This window comes from Penicillium verhagenii, assembly GCF_028828195.1.
Source record: "Penicillium verhagenii strain IBT 33310 chromosome Unknown utg000002l_segment0_segment0, whole genome shotgun sequence".
Classification (NCBI taxonomy): Eukaryota; Fungi; Ascomycota; class Eurotiomycetes; order Eurotiales; family Aspergillaceae; genus Penicillium; species Penicillium verhagenii.
The window spans coordinates 3,724,780-3,744,562 of record NW_026643166.1 but is presented as its reverse complement, the minus strand read 5'-3'; the positions used below and the strand labels follow the sequence as shown (position 1 = coordinate 3,744,562).

The 19,783-nt window shown below is 48.3% G+C and overlaps 7 protein-coding genes across 7 annotated transcripts; 5 read left to right on the top strand and 2 right to left on the bottom strand.

Moving 5' to 3' along the window:
* Nucleotides 1-418: 418 nt before the first annotated feature.
* N7466_001368 (PHD finger domain protein) lies at nt 419-2,767 on the bottom strand (the record flags this gene model as incomplete). Its single annotated transcript, XM_057160766.1, has 2 exons — nt 419-614; nt 717-2,767. The coding sequence occupies 2 exons, from the start codon at nt 2,765-2,767 to the stop codon at nt 419-421; spliced, it is 2,247 nt and encodes a 748-aa protein (XP_057027014.1).
* Nucleotides 2,768-4,929: 2,162 nt separating this feature from the next.
* N7466_001367 (DUF2293 domain-containing protein) lies at nt 4,930-5,872 on the top strand (the record flags this gene model as incomplete). The annotated part of the gene is made up of 3 exons (XM_057160765.1): nt 4,930-5,115; nt 5,183-5,305; nt 5,390-5,872. 3 exons carry the CDS (start codon nt 4,930-4,932, stop codon nt 5,870-5,872), a joined length of 792 nt encoding a protein of 263 aa, XP_057027013.1.
* Nucleotides 5,873-6,380: 508 nt separating this feature from the next.
* N7466_001366 (pseudouridine synthase PUS7) lies at nt 6,381-8,599 on the top strand (the record flags this gene model as incomplete). Its single annotated transcript, XM_057160764.1, has 2 exons — nt 6,381-6,577; nt 6,640-8,599. The coding sequence occupies 2 exons, from the start codon at nt 6,381-6,383 to the stop codon at nt 8,597-8,599; spliced, it is 2,157 nt and encodes a 718-aa protein (XP_057027012.1).
* A 353-nt stretch (nt 8,600-8,952) lies between these two features.
* Nucleotides 8,953-9,858, bottom strand: N7466_001365 (uncharacterized protein; the record flags this gene model as incomplete). Its single annotated transcript, XM_057160763.1, has 1 exon — nt 8,953-9,858. One exon carries the CDS (start codon nt 9,856-9,858, stop codon nt 8,953-8,955), a length of 906 nt encoding a protein of 301 aa, XP_057027011.1.
* A 1,681-nt stretch (nt 9,859-11,539) lies between these two features.
* On the top strand, nt 11,540-12,813 carry N7466_001364 (uncharacterized protein; the record flags this gene model as incomplete). The annotated part of the gene is made up of 2 exons (XM_057160762.1): nt 11,540-11,641; nt 11,695-12,813. The coding sequence occupies 2 exons, from the start codon at nt 11,540-11,542 to the stop codon at nt 12,811-12,813; spliced, it is 1,221 nt and encodes a 406-aa protein (XP_057027010.1).
* A 1,428-nt stretch (nt 12,814-14,241) lies between these two features.
* Nucleotides 14,242-15,948, top strand: N7466_001363 (elongation of very long chain fatty acids protein; the record flags this gene model as incomplete). Its single annotated transcript, XM_057160761.1, has 2 exons — nt 14,242-15,030; nt 15,106-15,948. 2 exons carry the CDS (start codon nt 14,242-14,244, stop codon nt 15,946-15,948), a joined length of 1,632 nt encoding a protein of 543 aa, XP_057027009.1.
* A 1,594-nt stretch (nt 15,949-17,542) lies between these two features.
* N7466_001362 (MFS transporter) lies at nt 17,543-19,352 on the top strand (the record flags this gene model as incomplete). The annotated part of the gene is made up of 2 exons (XM_057160760.1): nt 17,543-18,347; nt 18,430-19,352. The coding sequence occupies 2 exons, from the start codon at nt 17,543-17,545 to the stop codon at nt 19,350-19,352; spliced, it is 1,728 nt and encodes a 575-aa protein (XP_057027008.1).
* Nucleotides 19,353-19,783: the final 431 nt, after the last annotated feature.

Sequence of the window (19,783 nt, the reverse complement as noted above, 5' to 3'; positions counted from 1 at the left end):
TCGGGACCGCGTCCCGATAAGCTACCAGGGGGCGATCGGGCACGTGACATTTGTAGATGTTGGAATTTGTTGATCCCGGTCCGGTCTACTGTTATCCCGGTCCGGGTTCTGGGTTTTGTAGGGCAGTTTAAAGAGGCTTTAGAGTGGAGAAAGAGTAGACAGATATATCTGAAATCATGCATGGATTGGGTTTATATCGAAATTCCAACCCTTGGAAAACTCTCCCAAAAGGCAAAGGGGTCATATAAGTCAAAAGAGATATGTTGGTAGTAGTACACAAAAGTACATAGGTATCATCGAGAAAGGGAACAAAAAAAAAAGATCATAGGGAATACAAGGGTAGACGGGGGAACAGCCCGGCTGATGCAAAATGAAACAAAAGAGAAAAGGAAGTCGTCAGAGTACATCAACATACAGTTCAACGGGAGCTTTGCCGGAACTGAAATGACTTGTGCGCTAAAGGTGAGGGGGGACCGCCACCGGGCCCGTAGCCCGATCGAACACGGTTTTGTCGGGATGGGGTTTGGTCACAGAACATGCACACGTAAAAAGAGGGGAGGTTGGCTCGTTCCAACCCGACGCATTTGGTGTGGAGCCAGTGGGTACATGATTCACTAAAGAGCATGGAAAAAAAAAAAAATTAGTTGATGGTCAGAAAGAAGAAAAAGTAAAAGAAAGGCGGAAATAGGGGAGAAGAAGTAATAGGAAGAACTAACCATTGAATCATGAGATGCCCGCCGTTATCCATGGAATTACATATACAGCGCGTAGCATTGCTAGGATTGCTATGATTGCCATGCCGCTCTGTGTGGGGAGTGGCTAGGTCAGGGTCTGTAACCGTAGTAGACGAGCCATTGGAATGTCGCGATTGAATATCAAAATCATTATGCATGCGAGGGGGAGATGATTGGAGATGAGCGAATGAATGTGATGATCGTGCGAGACGAGCTCCGTAACCACCGGTAGAGGGCCTTGGACGGCCACGTTCCTTCAAGACCTGTCGGAGCGCAGCCTGCGCATCACCGTTATCATCTTCATCCCCCGGCAAGGACTCCGATACAACGCTACCCCGCGTATACGATGCATCGGAATGAAGCAATGAAGAATGCCGCTTGGGGGTTCGCTTGATAGCCTCCGGAGACCCACGGTAGGTAGATCGACCAGAGACATTCCGAGTGGATCCAGACCAAGGCGACATACGCCCAGAGTGAGAGGAGCCAATAGAGGCATAGGATCCTTTGGATGGGGGTCGGGATCCAGAATCACTTTGGGCCAGATTGGCGCAATGGTTATCCAACAGAGAGAAGGACGTTTGAGAGCGAGGCAATACAGGATATTCCGAGTACTCAGCAGGGTCAACTTCACTCTCGGTGGCAGAACCATCAAGATCCATACCCGTCAGTGGATCGGTCAGCCCTGAAGGGCCATTGTCGACTGGCTGCATCTCCGCCTTTGCCCGGCCATCTCGTCCAATGCGAAGGATGACAGATTGAGCGCGGGTGGGAAATGTAGCGATCGAGGCCGAGCGTGCCAGAGGGGCAGGACGCATCCCCTTTACTGGAGATACTCGTCCTTTCGAAGGGCTTTTACGAATCCCGTTTGCGGACGACATTCCTGCTTGACTGAGCGGGCGATGCGACGAGCTTGTCAGCGCAGTATGCGTGACGCTTCTAGTCAACCCGGGTCGTACCCTCGGTGTATAGTCATCATCATCTGATGCACTCGACAAGGATCCGAGGGTGTGAGGGTCTTGACTATGTGTCCGTAGGAGCTCTTCCCGTTTTGATTCCTCGATTTGGTGGTGATAGGGTTGCCGTAGTCCTCGCAGGGGCTTTTGGTTGGGGGTGATCTGAGAGGCACCAAATCGGCGCGCAGGTGAGCTCAAGAACATAGCTGGGTCCTCCACCTTGGTCACAGGACGACGAGGAGATGTTGAGAAGGGAGCAGGGAACAATGCTGCATCCGTAGGCTGAGCTGAGAATGGGAACCCGCTGAATTCTGGTAAGTCAATGGTGCCATCGATAGTTGGCAGTTGTGGGATGTGATGATTTATAGCGGCATTGGGTGCAGGTTTTGGTGGGTGTTCAACGTTGCTAGGCAAGGCTGGTAGAGGGATATCGTGTGTTGATTGCTCCCGTTCCTGGTCCCAGAACAGTCGCTGTTGTGGAAAAAGGGGAGAGCCTGTCGGATCCAACGAGGCCAGTTGAAAGAAATCCGGGGAGGATTGCAGATTGCCAAACATTCGAGGGGACTCCCCCAGTAGTCGACTGGGGGTCTCCAGGTGATTTCCTATCCTGGGGGTGGCGCCTCTCCCCACACTGGCCAGCGGATCAAAGTCGGGGATCTTCCGCCGTGATGCACTGGTGGGTGGTGGTGTCTGCATGGAAGCCGCGGACTTGGCCGAATCCCCCATCCGCGGGCCATTCTCGCTCCTGTCCGACAATGGCTTCATCGGTCGAATCCGCCTCGCGGTATCAGTCTGTTCCAAAATCCTGCCATCCTTGAAGTCCTCTATACGTTGATCGAGGGAGTCTGATTTGAAAGGATTGGAGGGGGTGCCGAGGGCGAACTTTTGCGGGGAGCGTAAAAACTCGGGACTGGAGGCATAGGGGTCGGCGGTATCCCAGGTGACCCGAGGGTCAAAGAAACTGGATTCAAGTTTGGGAGTGGTAAAGGAGTCGAAAGCGGAAGTGGTAGGGGTCCTTGTTGGAGTTTGCGGTTCGCCGTTAGGGTAGCTGAAGCTGAACATGGCCGGGTGGATTAGCATGGTTGAAGAATGGGCATGATCCGGGGGGAGTTGGAAAGAGCGATATGGACCAAAAGCCAGAGTGAAGTCAAGATTGCTGGTCTGTAGTAGTTTGTCCTTGGATGCTTTCCAACTTGAATGTTCCAGGGGAGCAAGCACCCCGCACGAGGAAAGGGAGGGAAGAAGGGGGGGAAAGAAAGCATACCTGTGGACAGGATGATCCCAACTCATGTCAGCAACTGAGTCCCAGCAACCATTGAAGGTTCAATCTGCCAGGCAACCTTATTGTAGAGGAATGCTAGCAAGAAAATCAAGTAGAGCAACAGATAATCGATTTGGAGTGCAAAAAAAAAAGGGTTTTTTAAGGTTGTAGAAGAGAAGTCACGATCATTTAGATCTACTAGTAGATCCAAAGGGAAAAGGGATGTAACTTTTGGGGTCCAATTGTGATCTTTCAATGTTGGCTCTTCAACTTGTAAGTCTTGGGGGGGGTTTTTTTATCTCCCCCTTGAAGAATGAGTTTCAGTTTCGCTTTTGTTTGGAGGGATCTCTTCTTTTGTTGTTTTTGACAGTTCCAAGATTCAAGTAGAGAAAACGGAAGAAAAGTGTTTTTCTTTTTCTCTGTTTGTCAACTTTTTTTTTTTTCACGTGGAGACTTGCTTTTTTTTCTCTGGGAGAGAAAATGAGCCTCCACCGATTGTATCCACTATAGAAATCCGATACTGATTGCATTTATGTTTACATGTTAGTAGAGTCTAGAATGCCATTTAAAATCAACTTGTCTAGGGTTTGATCAACTACGATGCATATTGGGTTGTACTCGATGGAGTAGAAGTGCATGTAGAGTCTATATCGCCGTACGGAGTAAACTTCAGCTAAGGTACTTGGGGAGAGCATAGCCCAGCTGAAAAAAAAAAAAAAAAAAGAAATTGAAAAAGCCCCCCCCAAAAAAGGGTTATCAAGGAGTAATCTCATCTTGGGGAAAAGACTGCCGATCTAGAACCAGATGAGATCGAATGTTCGGAGGAGCCGGCGTTCCAAGCTTTCTGAAGGAATCAACCAGTTGGAGGTCTTGAAGCTCGCTTTGTCCGCCTTAGTGAGCCCCAGAGCGGGTCAATCTGACCGATGACGACGTCTCCCCTGAAAGTGGAGAGAAAAGAGAGGCAGAATGGACGTAGTTCTTCCATGTTGAAAGGAAATTGCTAAGAGTACTACTGTACTAGTTAACTCCGATTTGAATGATCCGAGCGGGGTTCTCAATTGTCTAATGTACAAAGTCCGGAGGAAATGCTTTCTCGTTGGTTCCTGCATACTCATTCGAGGATCACCCACAGCTAATTCGCGGCCCCTGGCATATTGAGGTGATTCCCACTGGGCAAACCTGGATTCTGCACATGTGGTCCTGCGCTAGCGCTCACTTCACCCTTACTCGTGATTCGCGGTCGGCTCATATCCGCCAATTGCTCTCGCAAAACTCGGCATAATTTCGATTGTAGTTAATCCCTCCTGAGTCCGGCTGACTCCTGCATCCTGATTCCTCAAGTGCTGGCCCACACGAGCTGTTTCCCGGCCTACGGAAGTAAAACAATCCAGTTCCAGAGTCCATCGGCAGCTTTTCGGTAGTCCTCTTTTTCTTCTCTCTATATCAGTCTACAATTATAGGAAGTACAGGTGAAAATCCGTCAATTCATTGAAAAAGCAGAAAACATTCAATGTTCCAAGTCGCATTCGTAAATAGCTTTGGTACATACTACTATGTACATGATCATCTATGGATCCTCCCGGATAGATATTCCAACCAGTTGACCAATTTTTTCTCTATTCATGCCTTATATATCAGGCGTGTATCCTGCCCCCACAGCCTCAGGTTACAGCCACAGCGCCACATTCCACGGGCTTTGACAAACAGCAACCTTGAAAGTTGAAAGAAATTAAACCTCAAAAGCTCCATTAAAACAAAGAGGAAAAACCCAAGAATAGGGCTGAAAAGGAAAAAGGAAAAAAAAAAAACACATAAAACACTCAGTTCGTGGGACAAACAAGTGCCCACATGTGCAGGTGGAAGCAAGGCATTAGACGGCTACAAACTTGCTTTGTTGATTCAAACTCTTACCGTTTACTACCAGTTAACACTTATTCCAACGTGCCTCAATACCTACAACTAATAGGCACATAATTCTACCATGGTATCACGCACCAAGTCAAAAGCTCCCCGCCGAAAGAAATCTGCTGGTCGACGCCATGGACGAGTCCACAAGCACTCTACAGATTCAACCTCGTCTCCAAAGGCCTCCAGATCCAAACCTCCCAGATCCAAAGCCGCGTCAAAATCCGGCATCCTCCCGGATTCAAATGATCCACTGGAACAAGTATGTATCTGTCAAATGTTTTGATTAAAAAAAATTAGAATATCTCAAGTATTCATTCGTGAGATAGAACATCTTCGAGCGGGAGGCCATGCCAGAAGGCTATGTATTCGTGCCCAAGGGTGACGTGTACATTACCAGACACTGTCGGAGCGATACCCAAACTTCCGACCAAATAGTCTATCTAGTCTATGTGAGTCCCCTCCAGTCCCACTATAAGCAAATACCAGGGTTTCCATGGAAATTCAATCAACTCAATGTCTAACCAAACCCACAGGACAAAGCTGCCAAACGGACCTTGGGCATCCGAGTTCCAGAAGAGGTCCACAAAAATGTATCCAAGCTCGCAACTTCAACGGCAGCTACACGTGCCAGCGCTGTCAAAGCTCGCGATGGAAACTTCATCACACGTGGCAGGGAACTACTCCGCACCGAGTTCCCGTCAATGCCTCGCGAATCACTGGAAGTCATCCTGAATCATGCATTCCTCAAGGGTTCCGGGCGGGTAGGACGTACCTCGATGACCACAGATAAACGTAAGGCCACACTTGCTGTTGAAGCTCATATTCGGCATGTACATACCCCGTATGAAACGCTACTCGAGTCTGGAGTGGAGCGGTGCGAAGCGCGAGAGAAGGTGTGGCCTACTGTCAAAAGCATCAAGAAGGCTTGGGAGGGAGGCACGGATATGCAAAAAATCGAGGGTCTAGTATTGCGCCGGGCACCTATTGACGATAACGATATCATTGTGTTGGATTAAGGTATTGGGGTACATATGGAGATCAGGGGACCTCGGGATCTTTCCAATTTGCATGGATGGCGTCAGCTTGTTTCAAATATTCATCGGCAGGTGTTCGCGGTTCAAGATTTGTTTGATATTACAAGAAACTCTTTTGTTTTCAAGTATGAATTATGAAATGTTGTTTAATAGCGAAAATGAACTCACCTAAGTCTACCCCTCTACTACGCGCGAACCTGTGTTTTTTTGCAGCACCTGATTGGCTGAGAGGCCCAAAGTGGGTTCAAAGACAATGCTACAGCTGGGGACTCTGATTGACCTTAGGTGCAGATCAATCGCCGCGCGCAGCGCGGCGACGATACTTGTCTTGTGGCTTTACTACTACAGGAGCTCTAAGTAATTTCTACTAGTAGTAGTAGCTGTTATGAAATTTCCCAATCCGGAACATAGGGCTGGCCCTATCGCGCTATTCCCGATACGTGACCAAAAGTTCTGCAACCACGCAACAACCTCACCTCACCACGTTACAATGGATCGCCCAGAAGTTATTGAGCCGCCGCAGAAGCGGCAAAAGACCCAGGAGGTTACTGAGGTTGATGCCGTCATTGATGCGCTGCCCCAGGCTGATGTTGTTGAAGATGCGCAGACTGCAAAGGAACGCGGTGTCGGCATCACGGAGCTTGTCACCGCCAACATTGATGGATTCTCTGGCACCTTAAAGAAAAGGTGCGCAATCGAAGTTCCGAATATTAAAACATGAATTTCTGTACTAACAAAACACAATTCAGATACACCGACTTCCTAGTCAATGAGATCACGCCCTCCGGCCAAGTCCTCCATCTCCGAAACCCTGCCGTACCTGAGTCCCTCGGTGAGAAGAAGGATGAGACGCAGCAGCCTGAAGCGCAAGCGCCAGCGCCAGCAGCAGTCGTCAAAGAGGAGGCCCCGGATGCTGTGTTTAGTGTGTCTGAGGAAGACAATGCTTTGCTATGTGAATGCCTTGGCGACCAGAATGCTGCAGACACCATCAAGCTTCATGCGCGCGCGATGTCTGACCGCAAAGCGAGACCAGCTGAGTTCGGGAAAGTCACTCTCAAGGTGACTGATCGTGACCAGCGCACCAAAATCCACATGTCTATTCGTCGCATCTTCAAGTCTCAGCTGGAGTCTACCACCGACAACGATGGCAATCTTGACATAATGGCAGCGGCCAACCGCTTCAAGCGCAATATTCAGCAACAGACCGGTCGTGGTGGTGGCCGTACTGGTGGCGGTCGAGTCAGCTGGGATGAGTTGGGCGGCCAATACCTTCATTTCACGATTTATAAAGAGAATAAGGATACCATGGAGGTCATCTCGTTCTTGGCCCGCCAGATGAAGATGAACGCCAAATTGTTCCAATTCGCCGGTACCAAGGATCGCCGTGGTGTCACTGCGCAGCGGGCCTGTGTTGTTCGCGTTCACGCCCACCGACTGGCGAAGATGAACGATACTCTTCGTAATGCTCGTCTAGGTGATTTCGAATACCACAAGCACGGCTTGGAGCTTGGGGACCTCTATGGAAATGAGTTTGTCATCACCCTTCGGGATTGTCAAGTTCCCGGTGTGGGCCTGGAAGACCCTCAAGCCGCTGTTGCAAAGGCCACTGAGATTGTCCGATCCTCGTTGAAGAACCTCCACGACCGTGGTTACTTCAACTACTATGGTCTGCAGCGATTTGGAACGTTCTCGACCCGCACCGACACAGTTGGCGTGAAGATCCTTCAGGATGATTTTGAGGGTGCGTGCAATGCAATTTTGCACTTCCCCCCTCACGTCCTCGCCGCCGCAGAGGAAGGCGAAGCCTCCACTGCTCTTATCAGCAGTGATGACAAGGCCCGGGCCAAGGCAATCCACATATTCAAGACCACAGGAAATGTTAATGACGCCTTGAGCGAGCTCCCGCGGAAGTTTTCCGCAGAAGCCAGTATCATTCGTCAACAGGGCTGGGGTAAGAATGATTACCTTGGGGCTTTGCAGGCCATTCCTCGGAACCTGCGACTTATGTACGTGCATGCATACCAGTCTCTTGTGTGGAACTTTGCTGCTAGTGAGCGCTGGCGTCTTTACGGCGACAAAGTTGTCGAGGGTGATCTTGTCATTGTGCAGGAGCATCGAGAGAAAGAAGGAGATAACGCCGAGAACAATGAAACCATCGATGCCGATGGAGAGATCATCGTGGTGCCCCAAGGCGGAGATAGTGCTAATTCTACGGACGACTTGTTCACACGGGCACGGGCTCTAACGGCTGAGGAGGTTGCCAGTGGCAAGTACTCTCTGTTCGACATTGTTCTCCCCCTGCCTGGTTTCGATGTCATCTACCCTCCTAATAAGATGACCGACTTCTACCGCGAGTTCATGGCCAGCGAGCGAGGTGGTGGTCTGGATCCATTCAATATGCGGCGGAAGTGGAAGGATGCCAGTCTGAGTGGCAGTTACCGTAAGATTTTCAGCCGCATGGGCACTGACTACTCATTTGACATCAAGCTGTATTCCCAAGAGGACCAGCAATTTGTCAAGACGGATTTGGAGAATCTGCAATCGGACTCCCAGGCTCCTGTTGCCACCCCTGCTAGCCCCGCTGGTGACAAATTGGCCATTGTGCTGAAGTTCCAGTTGGGATCCAGCCAGTATGCCACCATGGCCCTCCGGGAACTGTCCAAGGGCCTGGTCCACGAGTGGAAGCCTGACCTTGGAGGTGGCCGGTAAGCTTGCTGGTCAATTATGGGTATATTCTTTTTTTTTATATAACACTTTATCTTATTATTTGGATCTAAAAACAAAATAAGTATCTCACTTACAATGATTACCTCAGATCTCTTCAAGTTGGATACGATTCTTGACCATCCGCACCCTGCAGCAGAGCTTGGACTATTTGAAAGGGACAACCAACGACCTTGTACAAGTGGAGAATTCGAGTGCGGGCCTCGCCATGAGAAACTGTGCATGCTGTATGGAGTGTCAATATCAATATGAAACAAAAAACTCAGCGCTATGGCTTGAATACAACAGAAGAAAATTCAAATGAACATAAAAGCGTATAATTCAAATCCTTTCCTGGTTCATCGAAACGGATGACGCGCATCATTTGTCCTCGGGCTATCCCCGTCAAAGGACGACACCGAAGACATATCATCATAATCATGCCCATGTACCATTTGCTCATTTGAAACAACCGAAACCTCATCATCCTCCACTGCCTCTCGATTTTCAAAAGGCAACCTTATCTGGGACTCCACCGCATTCACTGGCGACGCCGATCGACTAATACCGCGGAGATCCTCTGACGTCGTATTCGGTCTTTGATCCCTCGAAACTGCCATCCCGAAGCTGGACCCCGTTGGAGTTTCTTGCTGTGTCGACATTTGTCCTGCCAAGCCACCTGAGCTGACTTCACTTTCTCGACTTCCTGGAACATCTATGATCGGGAAACGGGGTAGACCTGCAGCGACTGGTTTACGAACCGGGGCAGTCAGAATTTGGGTGGTTGAGGTGACTTTGCCGTCCTTTGTGTGATAGGTGGGTGATGAAGGAACTGCATCATGCTGCTGTCGGCGACGACGACGACGAATGAAGAAGTATATTGCAGCCATGATTGCTAGGGCGCCGACGATGGCTATAGGAAGGGCGATGGCTAGTTTTGTGGTTGTTGACTCGCCACCTGAGTGACTACTAGCTACTGCAGTATTGGTCGAGGTAGAGATGGAGGTAGCTGTGGGACTTGTTGTCGCAGCTGTAGATGTTGGCGTTTTGCTTGTTGTTATTGTAGATGCAACGGCAGGACTCGTGTTGGCCGAGTGGACATCGGTTTGCGTTATTGTATCCGTTTGAACAGTTTCTGTCCCATAGTAGGTACTAGGCTTTGTTTCACTTGAGGCCCGATCTCCATCCGAACCTTGGCCCTCGTTTCCGGCACCACTTCCATTTGGAACAACATCTAACATAGACCTTCTCAATAATTCCAACATCGGCATATTAGTTGAAGATCGTTGTCGACAGAGACTCTTTGAGTTTCCAACTGCTTAAGAGAGAGAGAGAGAGAGAAGAAAAAAAAAAGATCAAACAAAGGAAGAAAGAAAGAAAGCGGGATAAAGGACGATCGGGGGCCAAAATAGACGCTACATAGTGGGATACGAACTAAAACGCTCGGCGTAACAGCAGGGACTAAGTTCAATCGTTTTAGGCCGAGTCCGTTTATTCCCGAGTTTCTCCAAAGGGGAAAAGGATATGAGTAATGGTACCAAAGAGGAAATATCAGCATAGAAAGTAGAAATCCAGCACTTGAGTGCAGTTGGGACCGCGTAATCAGTTAAACGCCCGTGTTTTTGAAATCTATAATTAAAATGCAGGCTCGCCTTTTCAAGGTTTGGGGGCGGCACGTAAGATCAGCGGCAAGTCTAACTCCTTTGCGTTTAGGGGAGAAGCATCGTGAGGCTCCATACATCAGTTCGAACTTTTAATGATTGGCTCGCATTGATCCACAACCAGAGTAGGATCGTCGGCGTCAACTCAGAGCTACTAGGGCTCTTCCTGGTGATTGATCTCTCCGACTGTTGATTCTATGTGAAAAAAAAAAAAAAAAAAAAAAAAAAACAGGTTCGTGTGACATGGTCAACTGCATTGGCTGCCACATGACCAGTTTGATATAATCTCTCCTTTTATAGAAAACTTTCTATTTCCAAGTACAAGTCCAAACGATCTCGAGTCCAATATCCTACTTTAATATACGAAACATATGCTATACGTTTACAACATTATATCTTAGGTATCGGGATTCGGAGCTGCTAGCCAAGTCTATAATATTGAGTAAATTGTTCTCAAGACTTGTCGAATTTTTGTACTCTACAGCCTGAGTATTATGTATATAGATATCAGGGTCAATAATATCAATTGATACTTGTTAACAATCAGTCAGCTCATCGGCAGTCGGCTATTCTTTAGTACATATGCTTGATGTGCATTATGGCATATGATTTCAAATGTTCCAGCACGCCTAGCCCTTAAGGCCAACCCTTGAATATTGCATATGTGAACATTTGAGCCCGGTCTTTTCAGATATCCCACTTCCGGACTGGTCAATAGCCCCTCGTCGCATGTCTGACTTTATCTAAGATACATTCAGACATGTTTATACTGGCTCGCTTATATTTTACTTGGAGCACGGATTCATTCCTTAACTGTCACTCAAGAATAGAAGACTATGTAGCTTTCCCGGAATGGAAATGGGGAAACTCACATATTGGCGATGTCCAGATGTCATCAATTAATCATTGATACAAACAGCTTCGAATGTTTAATTGATGTTGGCTCGGAGAATTCACCCGGGTCCACCAACTCCGAATCTGGCCTGGGGCAACTTCAATACAAATTCCCACATGTGCAGTATAGTATGTACAGTTCGTGTGTTAAGCAAGTCCAAATGAAGTGCTGGTATTTTTCCATATTTTTTTTCTCTTTCTCCTTTTCTCTCAAGATATAATCATTATGTACTCGAATGTTGTTCTCATCTGCTGCAGCCTTATTTTCATAATTCATCATACATTTATCCGGAGAACACGTGATTGTGGAGTAAGCGGGGTTTACCAATAACTAGTTAACTAGTAGGCCGTTTGCCGAATGTTTCTAGAAGCATCATCTACCCTGTCAATCATGAGTGGACTTAGCAATATGGTTAAAGGGGGCTGGCACCCCAAGGGGAAAGAAGGAGGCAAAGAGAGCTGGCGTGGAGATTTCAAGGGAATCAATCAAGTGGTCAGTTTTCTTTTACGTGGCCAATACTTTCCATTACTTAACATAACGTCTAGGCCGGATGGATGGGCAAGGGCAAGGACCCCAGCTCTGACCGAAGTGAACATGTTTCCCAACCGCTGTCATCTCTCAAGGATCCGGCATCCTTTGCACCACCCCCGAAGCACATTAACTACCATGGTGCGGCCGCGGTGAACGAAACCACCCCGGATCGACGGGGTCTAGGGGCTCCCATGTCCCACGAACAAATCGAGCAACAAGACAGACATCAAAAACAACTGGCTGAGGCAGAAGAAGAGGCAGCCCAAAAGCCCCGGCCACCTCCGGTGCCGTATCGTGTGGACACAACTGGATTATCTACGAACAACTTGCCTCCTCCCCCGTCGCGAAGACTCGACTCACCTGGTCCTCCTCCCACGGGCGCAAGACCGCCCGTCATGAAGCCAAAGCCACAACTACCTCCCCGACTTCCTCCGCGGACCGATTCGCCTTCCCAGAGACCGTCTCCCCCGCCGGCATACTCTGCCGATCTACCATCACCTTCCCAGGGATACGTGAACCAGGAGGCGGCATCTCGCCTTGCCAATGCTGGCGTCTCTGTTCCTGCCTTTGGCATCGGGGGGACGACCGACACTTCTGAGACCACCCAGGTCAATGATGATTTGCCATCTCGCTTTTCCCAGATGCGTACCGACTCAGGCTCCTCGTCCAAGGCACCTCCTCCAGCGGTTCCAGCCCCGCGTCCGGCCAATTCGAGGGACTTTCTTCCACCAACTCCTGGGTTTCGGGATCGCCATGCTGATACCATCGACGCAGGAATGAAGAAATGGGGTGGCGTGACGTCGCGTTTTAATACTTTTGTTGAAGATCGTAAGTTTTCGGCCAATGCGAACAAACGGGTCCCTCGACCACCTGGGGCAAATTCACCGGTTGCAAGGCCGGTTGTGAGGTCTCCAGCGGCTTCCATCTCGAATCCGACCCCACCACCGATCTCTTCGTCTCCATTGGACACGCAGTTGGAGACCCAGGCGCGGAAAAAGCCACCCCCACCTCCTCCCAAGCGGGCAGAGATGCGTGCTCCCTCAACGATGCCAGGTGCTTTCCCTGAGGAGTCGTCAGCGTCTGCGCCGGTGCCAACGCCACCGCCTGTTCCCCATAACACTAAACCCCGCTGAGCGGGGAAAGGGGGGGGGGATTGTAGAAACTGTAACTTGTACGACCTTATTTGTGCCCAATTAGTGGAGTTTTAGGATTGGGAAGCAGAATAGAGAATAGAAGCCGGGTTTCTATTATCATTCCAAGGTTTCGCATGTTGTGTTACCACACTTTCGGACATGCTCCCATTCAGGAATTGGGTGCTTATTACAGTAATTTGGTAGTCTATTTTCATCCTATTATGTATCCCACTCGCTCAATTAGTTCCCCCGCATGTGTTGCAATTTGTCTTGTGTATGCGCTCTGGCCTCGGCCGCATGTGAAGGCCGATCTCATCAATTGATCGCACGGAGATGTTGGGAAGTGCCAATCTTTTGCCCCCTCTGTCTTGATGTGTGTTCTTACTTCCCAACAGTACTGATCTTTTTCCCGGAGTAGTATTTGAGGCATATGCATGCTATCATCTTGCATGATCCTTGACAAGTTTGAACATGAACACTTACCAAGTAAGTACTAGCCCAATTCCGTGAATAATACCGTATGTAATGCTATGTAATACTATGTAATCTAAGTATGTCCCAAGGGCCAAAACATAAATGTATTCTTGTATTGCTTGTGACATGTTATCCCAGAGAACGGATGAGTCAGCACATCAAGAACAAACTTGAAACGTGGGTTTTTTTTTTTCCCCACAAGAAAGAAAAGCTGCATGTGGAGAAGATTTGAAAGAATCAATTTGGGAGATAAGCTTGGAAGTGGAGGACTGGATTCTCTCAAATGCAATTCTTCCATTTTTCAAGGTTGTATGGTTGAATGAAGTCTTACTACCAGTTGACTGTAACAATCGGGGGCTTAAGTTGACAGTACATGTACATTCTATTCAAATACTGGATACGGCTAGTGTAGTGCTAGATGTTCCAAAAGCTTCTATTCGTAAATGCATACTGGTAGAATGGAATTTTCACTCACATGTACTCCATGCTTAGTACATACATGTACAATTGACACGTACCAGCGGACATTAATCTAGGTAATTGTGTCTATTCCGATTCAAATGTTTTCATGGAAATGTTTGAAATCAATTCCACTCTCAAATTCCCACATAAATCCATCAATGACCTCCAATCAAGTCCTTTGAGTCAACCTCGGTTCCCCAATTCCCAACAAACGTAGTCTCCAACAGATAAGGCCCTTTTTTCCCTTTATCGCCCAAGTGGAGTCCCGTTTCTTTTGACTATCACGAATTTGGTGAGAGCCTACTTTTTTTTTTTCTTTTTCTTTTCTTTTCTTATTTCAAAGCTTTGCATTTCCACTCTTTGGACTGGGCCTTGTATCAATTAATCTCCGAGTCATCAAATACATTTGCATCCTTGGAACCCTTTTAAAGGTTTATAATACAAGGAGAAAGAGTGTGTGAGAGAGAGAGAAAGAGAAAGAGAGCGCGCGCAATGTATGACCTCAACGTGCCCACTCAATTTGGCCCGGCCACCATCCGGATCGGCTTTCCTCGCTCCTCGCTCCTCAGCTTCCCTCCAGCAGAGCTTCCGGTGACCATCCCTGCGCCTCATGTTTCGGAATTCTCTTGGAAGCAACCATTCAATATCCCCAATGACCTCTTCAACCAAGTGCTGGATGTGCGCGTCCCCATCACCATTGCCACTGTCTACGCCTTGACCGTGGTATTGATCAGTCGCATCAACAAGAGTCGCGGCTACAAACCCTATGCCTTCAGCCACTCGCGCCTCTTTAAACTGTTCGTGGTCCTTCATAATGTTTTCCTGGCCATCTACTCCGCCTGGACGTTCGCCGGTATGGTCCAGGCCTTTGGCAATTCCTGGCCGGATCGCACCGATGCCAACGGTATCGTCGGCGTCGTGGATTCGCTGTGCAAAATCAATGGCCCCCGTGGATACGGTAACGCCGCTGTCTATAGTACCATCACCGACGAATGGTCAATTCCCAACCCGGCCTATAACCTGAGCAACGGTCTCCCCGATTCGACCGACGTGGGCCGCCTCTGGAACCAGGGTCTGGCCTACTTTGGCTGGCTCTTCTACCTGTCCAAGTTCTACGAGGTCGTGGATACCGCAATCATTCTGGCCAAGGGTAAGAAGAGCTCGACTCTGCAGACATACCACCACGCTGGTGCTATGATGTGCATGTGGGCTGGTATTCGTTACATGGCAGCTCCTATCTGGATCTTTGCCCTCGTGAATTCGGCTATCCATGCCATGATGGTATGTCATTCCTTTCTAATTGAACCTCATGGAACGCGGGGATGAATGGTGACTTGACATTGTATACTTATTTAGTACACCTATTACACCTTCACGGCATTGCGCATTCGCGTCCCCGGTGTGATCAAGCGCAGCTTGACCACCATGCAAATCACCCAATTTGTCCTCGGAACAAACATGGCCGCTGCCTACCTCTTTGTCGAGTACACCCTCCCATACCCCGCCGGTAGCACCGCCCTGCGCCACCTGTCCAAGGTTGCGCCCGCCGTAGCCAGTGTGGCCAGTGCCACCGCCGAAGCTGGTGCCATTCCCTGGCTCAAGAAGCTTGCTCTCCGCGCCGCTGGTGCCGAGGGACTCGCAGAGAATGTCGGTAGTACCGGCGCCGCCCCCGTCGCCAGCTCCGGATACACCCAGGAGATGGTAACCTGCATGGACACCACCGGCCAGGCGTTCGCGATCTGGCTTAATGTCTGCTACCTCCTTCCCCTTACCTATCTGTTTGCCCGCTTCTTCGTGCGCTCGTATCTGAAGCGCAAGGACACCGGTATTAAGCAGTCAACACACATGGAAGCCGCCGAAAAGGCCGGTATCGACGCTCTCAAGGGCCTCAGCCGTGAGATCCAGAGGGCAGCTATTGAGGGTGAGAACAGCGAGGCCACTGACGAGGAGGTCATCAAGGCGCACGTGCAAAAGATTGTGCAGCAGAAGGCCACACCAGATTCGCCAATCCGCACTCGTGCCTCGGCTGCTAACAAGGCCAAGGCCGCAGCTACCCACCAGTCTAGTTCTGATGATGGATTCTCTACCGTGCCCGTGAAGAAGGGTGCCAAGAAGCAACGAGGAGGCCAAGATTCCCCTACTAGTGTGCCCGACACTAAGGGACAAAACCCTTTCGGAGTCCTTGATAACAATGCATGATCATGGAACAGCTGATCCTGATTATGTCGCATTATCTTGGAGTATTGGAATCAAAGCTAGAATCAAAGCAAGAAAAAGAAAGAGAAAGAAAGAGAAAAACATTTTCGTGACACGAGCGAGAATGTGCCATGATTGCCACGCGACTTTTCCTCATCCCGCAGTTGATGGGTAGTGGTGTGCGACTTGTGTTTGCCGGGCTAGTACATTAGCACTGGGTTCTAACTTCTCCCCCGTCACCAGCCAGAAAGCAGGGCATCCACATTCTATACCATTTTGATGGGATAGCACTGTTGGTTGCCGAGAACATTTTTGCTTATTGATGGATTTTGAAGAAGGTTATGAGCAATTCAAAAAAAATTTGGCCGACTTTTGCAATTTGGGATTTGCTTGCATGTACATAGCCGTTGTCACAGTGCAGTCGAACAAAACGACTGGAATGTATATTATAATTGAAACATGAAAAGAACGAGTTCACAACGATGCCTACCGGAGTTTCATTCACCATCGGAACTGTCAGAACCAGCGAGCTCCTTCGTAAACCGTCTGGGCATCATCATCGACAGGCCAAACAAAGTCAGTAAAATGCTCGGTGTATGTAGAGGCCGAGCCGCATCTGGATTATTAATCGTTTCCACGTAACAGAACAACACATAACTAGGTAAGCTTAGACTATCAAAAAAAAAAAAAAAAAAAAAAAAAAGAACAGATCAGTTGAGAAAGATAAGCTCAGATGCACACGCACATGTCACAAAAGAAAATGAGAAGATTGAAAAAATGGCGTCAGGTATACTAGTATTGATATACGGAGCTAACGATCTTACTCCCGATCCGGAGATAAGAAAGATCAATGACTCTTAACATTTGAACCCGTGGAAAAGGATCTCGTGAAAAAAAAACCGGAATTGAAAGATCCGATTCCAATCAGCTATAAGCTATAGCTGAGTAATATCTCGTATTGCCAATCTCAGATCTCCAGCTATAGTAAGCATAGATCTGTTGTTCATTGGTTCGAGGTTCTCGGGATCGGGGGGATTACTTGCCCATAAGTGGGTCTGACGTGCTTGAAAGACGCGAGAGATCTATCAAGCCGAGTTGATTTATAACATACACATGTGCAGAGGAATAAATCATGATGATTGGTCAAAATGGAATACTTTCGAAGCCAATGGGATCTGTATGGCCTTAATTCCTAATTCCGTTTTGAGTCATCTCTATAAGCAAGGCCGAGATGATTCATATATACTAAGTAATACCTACTAGGTCTAAAATATTTATATGTGTGTGGTTTTCCTGGCTTTTTTCAATGTTGTCTTTTCCTCAAAATTCAACCTGCTGCGTCTAGCAACTCCGAACTTGCGCTGGATTTACCTACTATACAAATACTACCTTTCGCTACATTCTCGCCTTTGGTCACTGATCGCCGATAAGATCCGAAGATATCATACCTACGTGCTCCGAACCTATAACAATACTGGTATACACTCATACACTTCCAAACTTGGAAGTGCTAAACATTTGAACATTGAAGGACAACCCAATTCGAAAACCCTTCAGATCTTCCCAGTAAACCACTTTACCGTGCACACACTTGAGAATGGAGGCTGTTATTCGAGAAGCCCCGATAGGGCAATTGATCAGATTCTTATCCAACAACAAATACTTTCAATACCCAGAGGAAAAGCCCGACTTCAAGCTCCCCGAGACATGGATTCAAATGATGCAGAGCCTTGAAGCTTCCAACAAACAGGCTGGAAATCCCGAGTCCAAAGAGGAAAGACAAAATTCAGACCAAAGCGACGTTATCAGCCACACTTCGACTTTGCAAGAGGACCGCGAAACAAACTTGAATGCTGCAGATCTCGAAAAAGTCAAGTCTATCCCGATTACCCCGAAGAAGACAAAGGATGGTGCGATTCTGGTGGATTGGTACTATACCGATGACGCCGAAAATCCCCATAATTGGTCCAATATGAAGCGCGCATTGCTCGCGACCATCATCTGCCTTTATACATTTGTTGTATATACAACATCGGCAATTTACACGGCCTCGGAACAAGGAATCATGAAGGAGTTTGGTGTCAGTGAGGTGGTTGTAACATTGGGTCTCTCACTATATGTGCTTGGATATGGCACTGGTCCTCTAATATTCTCCCCGTTGAGTGAGATCCCTATAATTGGACGAAACCCAGTCTATATTGTTACCATGTTCCTTTTTGTCATCATCTCTATCCCAACAGCCCTGGTCGGCAACTTTCCGGGTCTGATGGTGCTGCGTTTCCTTCAAGGATTCTTTGGCTCGCCTTGCCTTGCATCGGGAGGTGCCTCGATTGGTGATATGTACAGTCTTAATGCTTTGCCATATGCTATGATGGCATGGGTCGCTGCTGCATACTGTGGCCGTAAGTCCCTTTTCTCGTGCCTTGAGCATTCAAATGTTTGTAGCCTTATGAATGCATGTGCTGACTTGAATCTTATTTATAGCTGCCCTTGGTCCCCTTCTCAGCGGGTTTGCAGTTCCTGCTGAGTCTTGGCGTTGGTCTCTCTTTGAGTCAATCTGGGCCTCAGCCCCGGTCTTCATCATCATGCTCATTTTTCTCCCCGAGACCAGCACTCCGACTATCCTCCTTCGACGCGCTCAGCGCCTTCGAAAAATTCACAATAACGCGCGCTTCATGTCTCAATCTGAGATCGACCAGCGAAACATGCATGTCTCTGATGTCGTTGTGGATGCACTCATCAAGCCCATGGAGATTACAATCAAAGACCCCGCTGTCCTTTTTGTTCAGATCTACACCGCGATCATCTACGGCATTTACTATTCATTCTTCGAAGTCTTCCCTCTGGTTTACCCTGTTGATTACCACATGAACCTGGGACAAGTCGGTCTAGTATTCCTTTGCATCCTGGTATCGTGCATCATAGGTGTCGGGACCTATTTCTCCTACCTATACTTCTGGATGAACCCCCGCATTGAGCGCTTCGGCTGGCCAGTCCAAGAATCCCGCTTAATACCGGCTCTCCCAGCCTCCTTCGGCCCCACAATCGGTCTTTTCCTTTTTGCCTGGACGGCCCGAGCCTCTATCCATTGGATTGTACCGACAATCGGTATTACCATCTACGGAGCAACGGTATTCGTTGTCATGCAGTGTATCTTTGTCTATATTCCTTTGTCTTACCCAAAGTACGCAGCTAGTCTATTTGCGGCTAATGATTTCTTCCGAAGTGCACTGGCCTGTGGCAGTGTCATGTTTGCGCATCCGCTATTCGGTAATTTGGGTGTTGCCAGGGGTACGAGCCTCCTAGGTGGACTGAGTGTGATTGGAATCATTGGAATCTGGCTACTCTATTTCTATGGCTCGAGGCTTCGGGCTTTGAGTAAGTTTGCTGAGTCTGTGGAGGAATGAGCGACTTCTCCGGTGGGTTTTTTAACCTCGCTTATGTCGCCACACCAAGTGTTATAACCTTGTATATTGGATTGATGAGTTAATTAGCACTTTGACACTTAATAACCCTTTTTTTTTCTCTCTCTCACCGTAACATTTGACGTTAATCAACATATGGGAATTGAAACCGAGACTAGGCTATAAGTGAATAAACCCTGGAAGGATGGACAAGCATTCCGAGACCGTTTTACGAGGCCAAACTCGGTAGCGATTGGATAGTAACCAACTAGATCTGACCATATGAGTGCCACCTCCAGGGATTCAATCTCGGTGTCGTTGATCGGACAATTCTAAGAAATGTGAATGGAGGAAAAATATGACCGTGGTCTCCACACCATGCGGGGGGGAAATTGAGGGGATGGAGTGCGGAGCTTCGCTTAACTTCCCTGATA